We start from the raw sequence: 7,500 nt of genomic DNA on the forward strand, positions 1-7,500 counted from the left end.
TAACGGTTCAGGTTTCTCATGTGAAGCAGAAACACATAAAACAGGCTCGTAAACCACTGAGATCATTAACACCTCAGCGTCCAGGAGAAGACATGGGGGAAAAAAATAAACTGGAAGAGCATGATTCAGTGTTTTGGTTTATCTCAGAATCCTGACCGAGGCTGACTTTGTGCCTTAAACGCCTCGTTCAACCCCCTGAAGATTTAATCCACAGCTGAACTGCTGAAAGACGGCCATGAAACGCTAGAAGCAGACAAAGAATGGTTTAATATCCTCAACGAACAGGTGTGTGACGTTAACAAGCGTGTCGAAGCACGTACGCGTTCGTCGTTAGCCTTTGAAAATGCAGTGCGGTTTTGTTCTGTGGTGGTGATGGGCGTGGCAGGAATGACACGGGGACCATAAGTGATGATAAAATGCCATTTATTCTTTTGTTAAACGTTTAATAGTAATGAAACGTTCACTTCTTTACAGCGAGTCGTTTGATTCGACTCCACAATAAGAGTCGAGCCATTTGACTCCCAAACAACTCCTTCCTGACTCGTTCGCATTAAGAAACGATTCAGTCTAACATACTTATTTACACTGTAAATCACGGCTAATAATGCTGAAGATCTTACGCTGTCTGGAGAACAGAACTCTCTCTGGATGTTGCTGAGAGAAAAAAAAAACTTTTAGAAAACATGACCATGGAAGAAATATCAAAATATCAGCAGATCCAGAAGATCAGGACACTGTAACTGCGTCCGTCAGTTTACGAACTCGTCTGTGGTTTGCTAACAGACGAAGTTTCAAACATATCTACAAGCGTGTCTATTTTTTATGTTAAGTATCACCGAGGACCTTTCGTTTATCTAATGCTAATTATAAAGTTGCTAGCATGACTAGCATGTTCTAAAAGAGGCAAATGATCTTAAGCAGCACAGTAACTCACTCTAAATGTATTTGTGCTGAACTCGGTTCACGTGTCGGTTAGTTAACATTACTAGTTAAAGCTAGTCACCGGTTTCTTGCTACGTCACGTCTCAGTGTAGCATCTCAATATTCAGCCTGATATTTTAGCCTGAAAAATCTGCTAAACCTTTTCTTTTCGTTGGAAGAGAACAAAAATATCTTAATATTTCTGACTCATAAATCTACTGGAACTTCTGGTGTAGCTGTAAATATGCACGTAAACAGGTAAATGACCATAAAGCTAACGCAACACAGGTTCATGACGTCTGAGGTGAGCTTTGTTTTTAAAAAAAGTCAGTAAAACACTCAGAGTATTTCCTGTTGCGGGTGAAGCGACTGCGCTAATGGGAGGTTTGATGAAGCGAGAATGCGCGAGTCACGTGCTAGACTGCGCGTCTGCTCATTAGTCAGAGGTCAAAGGCCATGACCTTGGGGTTAGTCTAACTCACAAACACACACACACACACGCAGGAATATTCCCGTTAAAGTTTTGGGAAGGGAAGGACAGTGGGATTTGACAAAATCAGCCCTGAAATAGAAAAACATTTTCAGAGACGTTGGAAAGGTTTTGTTTAATCGTTTGAAACACTGCTCATTACACAGCTTGTTTTCTGGCGAATCAGCGTCTGGTGTTGTCTCATTCCTCTGTGTGTGTGTGTGATGGTTTCAGACAGAGAGCCAGACACACGCTCACTGTTATTAACTACAATTTGTGGTAAGGCTGCGTCCCTAATCGACATCACTGGCGTCTTTTAACTGCCCGAGTATCAGACAGGAGAAAAACAGCAGCCTGGAGTCCAGGAGCGAAACCTGCGGTCCTTTCATCACAATTTTTTTTCTGGATTCTGATTGGTCAGAAGGTGTTGATTCAAATCGTTTCTATAGTAACCGCTCATTCATAGCGACGTCACACGACAGACGCTAATAATAAACGGATCAAAAAATCACAGATATGGAGGGGTGTGTGTGTGTGTGTGTGTGTGTGTAAGGAGTCTCCAGTGTCAGTGCTCTGTAACAGTCAGCAGTGAAGATGGTGAGAGAAACTCCGCCTCATCACATCACACTGATTAAACTCGGAAACTTTCTCAGAATCTCTCTACTTCCTTTAATGTAAAATGGGCGGGGCTAAGAACCGATGAAATGACCTCATAAATCACAAAGCTGATGTCACTCACCTCACACAGCTGGATCAAAACTACACACTGACCTGGGAGAATAATCTAGATATTAACAACGTTAAAAACAAACACATAAACAGTACAAACTTCAGACATTTTTCACAGCTGACAATATTAAAAACCTTTCTCAGAAACGGGATAAAAACCCTCATGAATTTGTGTGGTTGGGTCGAGTGATACGATAATACGAGATGATAAAATGTTCCTGTGTAGTCTTTACACATGGCTTTCATTAGACCACAAATAACAGCAGGCCTGCTTCCAATTCCAGTGGCTAATCCTCTCCACATGCTAACAGGAATGCTAATGTCACTGTCTGGCCTCCTGGAGCTGTGCGTCACGTTCACGGTCTCAGAGCAAAGCAAAAGTGCAGCAAATAAATAAGTTTAAGGTTTATACCAGCTTTCTTAATAAGGTTTAAAAAGGCAAATTAATGACATCATGAAACAAACAAACAAACAAATATGATCTGGTGATTCTGGTCCTGTCAGCCACCTCCATGATGTAAACATATCAGTAAGAATTGATTAGACGGAGTTCTAATCAATCTGTGTGTGTGTGTGTGTGTTTCACTCACTCGGGCGTCTCCGTTGTTGTGTCTCGAGTTGTGATTAAAAGCCTGATTTGGATCTTTGTGATAAACCTTCAGGTAGGAGTTCGGTGTGATGCTCCTGTAAACACAGAAAAGGTAATTCTGAATCAGAATCATTTCCCACATCGAACGAATCAGTTGCAACAAACTCACTGATTCAGTCGGTATTTTAACCCACATGAATTGATATGCAGTGTGATCTGACATCTAACGTCATCCGATCTCGAGCATCAGGCCACGCCCACATTATACATAATCATCATCAAAACATTAAATAAAAAAAACCGGAAATTAATAATAAATGACTCATCTGATTCATTAACACTCAGAGATTCACAGTGACGACTTCTAAGCTCGAGTGACACTTTGTTAAGCTCCGCCCCTCGTTTCTCTGTTCAACAAGCTTTCAACAAGTGCTGTGGCCTAAGAGGAGTTTAAGAGCTCTGTACTGTAGTTTGTGTATGTTTCAGCTAAACAATTCTGAATTTGACTCTTCTGCTGAATCAGTGAGACTCTGAGAGGGGCGTGTCTACAGAGTGAACAGTGGAATGTTCCACATTCAATGTAACTATAAATGGATAAAAACTAATTATATATATATATATATATATATATATAATGTGTGTGTGTGTGCGTGTGTGTGTGTGGGGCTGCGTGCAGACAGTTGGGTGGCTCTCAGATCCACACCCTAGTCTGCACCGTCCCCTGCGGCTCACACACACACACACACACACACACACCAGTAAAACAGGAAAGAGAGAGAGTGATGCAGCTCATATGTGCGTGTGTGTGTGCATGCGTGTGTGTGTGTGTGCGTGTGTGTGTGTGCGTGTGTGTATGTATTAGTGCGGAGAGCTGGGCGTGGTTGTTTATAACGTTTGAAAGTTATGGGAGCGAGCGTGTGTCGACACACACACCCCTGAGCCGTCTGTCAAAACATGTCGATGTTATTCCAACCTGGGATAAAGTGGCAGCTGAAGCGCTCTGTGCTTTAACACACTAATTACACAGAGATCTGCAGGAAGGTTTACGCTCAGCGAGCTGCAGGTCATCAGCCGTGATTCTGTCACCACTCGCTTCCTCTAACAGCTCGCTTCGGAGTGTTTTACCTTCTCTACAGCACAGAGTTTCCTCAACAATTACTTTAATGTTTTATTTTAAAATAAATAACCACTTTTAGTGAGGCGTAATGTTGGTTATGTCACAGCAGCTAGAAACACTCGTTCCCTCACTTCATTCTCTCTCTCAAATTAATAAAGAGTCTCCTCTTTGAGCTCAGGTTCTCCTCCTGACAGTGTGTGTGTGTGTGTGTGTGTGTGTGTGTGTGAGATTAATGTAAGGATTAACCCTACCTGACGTCATTCAGCTCGTAGTAGATGTTTCTGATGTGGTCCTTCATGTAGATGGCCATGTTTGGTGACTCGAGCATGCTGAGCGTGAGCTGCTGAGGGAAAGCGCTGACGAACAGAGCGTGCACCGTGTCAGCACTCGACACCTCGTTAGGCATGAGGGTCTGCTTCGTCTCCTCGCCGTACTGCAGGTGCAGAACACCTGGAGAACACAGAGGGAACCCACAGATGTTTAACTCTTCTCTCATCACACAGATCTGCAGAGATCAGTGACGTCTGAATCCACTCCACATCCCTAACACCGTCAGGTGTCTCCCATATCGCCATAGCAACGGCTCAAAAATCTTAATAGCATTATTGTCATCTTTGTGTTAACTTTATTAAACAGTACAGTCCACAACGTCTCACACCTCACAATGATTCAATTCTGAATAAGAACATTAGACAGACTATATTGCCAAAAGTTTTGGGACACCCCTCCAAATCATTGAGTTCATGTTGACCTCAACCCCATAGAACACCTTTGGGATGAATTAGAGCGGAGACTGTGAGCCAACATCAGTGCCTGACCTCACAAATGTGCTTCTAGAGGAACGGTCAAAAATTCCCATAAACACACTCCTAAACCTTGTGGAAAGCCTTCCCAGAAGAGCTGAAGCTGTTATAGCTGCAAAGGGCGGGACAACTCCATATTACATTCACTTAAACTTTTGGTAATATAGTGTAGAGATATTTGTGTTACATTGAGAGCCTAGCATTGACCACATGGACTGTTTTTTCTTTCTCAATTCACCTGCAGTAAAGAAAAGAGAAAAAAGAAAAGAAAAACTAAAAATAAACAGTTGAGAATGTCTTCAGGTCCTAATGAAGGAATCGAACACGGTGTTTATTATAATCAAGTTTGTTTCAGGAGATTTTCCAAGCTGCTAGCTAATGTTTTCATGTCATAAGGAGAATAAAGATCTGGACTGACTTTAGAGATCTGTAAAGAATTTCAGTGTGAGAAAGTAAAAGACTCACATGTGGAGCTCCTACTGCAGTCGGACCTTCAGGAAACGCTTTACTGCAGCCTCTAATGATCAACTTAAAGCCACAGTTTATTTACTGAAGTGTAGAAACTGAGCTCTGTCTGTCTGTCTGTCTGTCTGTGTCTGTGCGTGTGTGTGTGATGGAAATCTGAAATAAAAGCCAACAGTGCTGCGGCTGTGATTTGGCTCAGCAGTACTGAACCCCCCCAAACGGCACATGGTACGATCCAAAACATCGCCTTCTCTTCAACACCAGATTATTTGTTGGTACACGTTCAGCCCAACCCTCGGGCTTCTCCTCACCTCGGTGTTGTGTTTAAAAAGAGATGTAACGGGATACCATTCCAAACGGAGGAGTCGAACCAAACCTCCAAACCAAAATGTTTCAACAAGCAGATTTTTAATGTAGAAAAAAAATCCATCAACATCATCGTCATCATCATCATCGTCATCATCTCAGCAAAGAGAGAGTAGGCGAAAAGCAGCAGGAGAAAATTCTGCGATACTAAACTGATATTTTGTAAATTTATTTATCTTTAGTGAATAAAGATTTTCTGCCGGTTTGGTGGTGGCCTGTGATTGGTGGAAGCGTTTCCCCGGCAACGCAAAGGATCCCATGGTGAAATTCAGTAGGAGGAAAAGCGAAAGTCGAAAGTGAAATGTTTAAGAAATTGTTTTTTGTTTTGTTTTTGTTTTCCTGCAGGCCTGATATGTAGTGTTACTGCGTGGACGTAGTGGAGAGATATTTCTAGAGAATCACAAAATAAAAATAAAAGTGAGATTAGAGCCGAGAGATCACATCACCATGTATGAAGAGCAATACTTCTGACCGAAAAAATGAAAACATTCAACAGAATCTAAGAAGGATTATTAACAGTCTGAAGTTACAGTGACAGGGTCTTCATGTGACCGGAATTAAACCTTTACATGAACACATGCTTAAACTCTGAGTTCCTCGACATTACAGAGAAATAAATGAAGAAAAGTCTGAACTGAGAACTGAGCAGAGGAACATCCAGACCTGAGGAAAAACATCTGAACATCTCTCACTGATAAAACTGAAGAGTATCTCATGGAGATGAAGTGACATGGATGTGAAGGTGGAGGTGGAGGTGATGTGATGGTGATGTGATGGTGAAGGTGATGTGATGGTGAAGGTCATGTGATGGTGATGTGATGGTGAAGGTCATGTGATGGTGATGTGATGGTGAAGGTCATGTGATGGTGAAGGTGAAGGTCATGTGATGGTGAAGGTCATGTGATGGTGAAGGTCATGTGATGGTGATGTGATGGTGAAGGTGATGTGATGGTGAAGGTGATGTGATGGTTATGTGATGTGATGGTGAAGGTTATGTGATAGTCGAGGTTATGTGATGGTGAAGGTGGAGGTGATGTGATGGTGAAGGTGAGGTGATGGTGAAGTGATGGTGGAGGTGATGTGATGGTGAAGGTGGAGGTGATGTGATGGTGAAGGTGAGGTGATGGTGAAGTGATGGTGGAGGTGATGTGATGGAGGTGATGTGATGGTGGAGGTGATGTGATGGTGGAGGTGATGTGATGGTGAAGTGATGGTGGAGGTGATGTGATGGAGGTGATGTGATGGTGAAGTGATGGTGGAGGTGATGTGATGGAGGTGATGTGATGGTGAAGTGATGGTGGAGGTGATGTGATGGTGGAGGTTATGTGATGGTGGAGGTTATGTGATGGAGGTGATGTGATGGTGGAGGTGATGTGATGGTGGAGGTGGAGGTGATGTGATGGTGATGTGATGGTGGAGGTGATGGTGAAGTGATGGTGGAGGTGATGTGATGGTGAAGGTGGAGGTGATGTGATGGTGGATGTGATGTGATGGTGAAGGTGGAGGTGATGGTGATGTGATGGTGGAGGTGATGGTGATGTGATGGTGAAGGTGAGGTGATGGTGACGTGATGGTGGAGGTGACATGATGGTGGAGGTGAGGTGATGGTGGAGGTGACGTGATGGTGGAGGTGATGTGATGGTGAAGGTGATTTTGAACGTGATGTGATTGTGATGGTGATGTGATGGTGGAGGTGATGTGATGGTGAAGGTGGAGGTGATGGTGAAGGTGGAGGTGATGGTGATCTGATGGTGGAGGTGATCTGATGGTGGAGGTGATCTGATGGAGGTGATGTGATGGTGGAGGTGATCTGATGGTGGAGGTGATGTGATGGAGGTGATGTGATGGTGAAGGTGATGTGATGGAGGTGATGTGATGGTGAAGGTGATGTGATGGAGGTGATGTGATGGTGAAGGTGATGTGATGGAGGTGATGTGATGGTGAAGGTGATTTTGAAGGTGATGTGATTGTGATGGTGAACATGATGTGATTGTGATGGTGATGTGATGGTGGAGGTGATCTGATGGTGGAGGTGATCTGA

General features: G+C 43.3%; 1 protein-coding gene across 5 annotated transcripts in view; it reads right to left on the reverse strand.

The window, feature by feature from the left end:
• Positions 1–7,500, reverse strand: part of si:ch211-207d6.2 (sickle tail protein homolog) — a 76,418-nt gene that overhangs the window by 24,514 nt on the left and 44,404 nt on the right. For all 5 annotated transcript variants that reach the window (XM_058418715.1, XM_058418713.1, XM_058418714.1 and 2 more), the window contains 2 exons: positions 4,077–4,275; positions 2,710–2,803 (listed from right to left, as the gene is read on the reverse strand). In XM_058418715.1, the coding sequence (XP_058274698.1) occupies positions 2,710–2,803; positions 4,077–4,275 (293 nt within the window). The remainder of the gene's footprint in view (positions 1–2,709; positions 2,804–4,076; positions 4,276–7,500) is intronic.

Source organism: Hemibagrus wyckioides, linkage group LG20, assembly GCF_019097595.1.
Source record: "Hemibagrus wyckioides isolate EC202008001 linkage group LG20, SWU_Hwy_1.0, whole genome shotgun sequence".
NCBI classification, from domain to species: Eukaryota; Metazoa; Chordata; class Actinopteri; order Siluriformes; family Bagridae; genus Hemibagrus; species Hemibagrus wyckioides.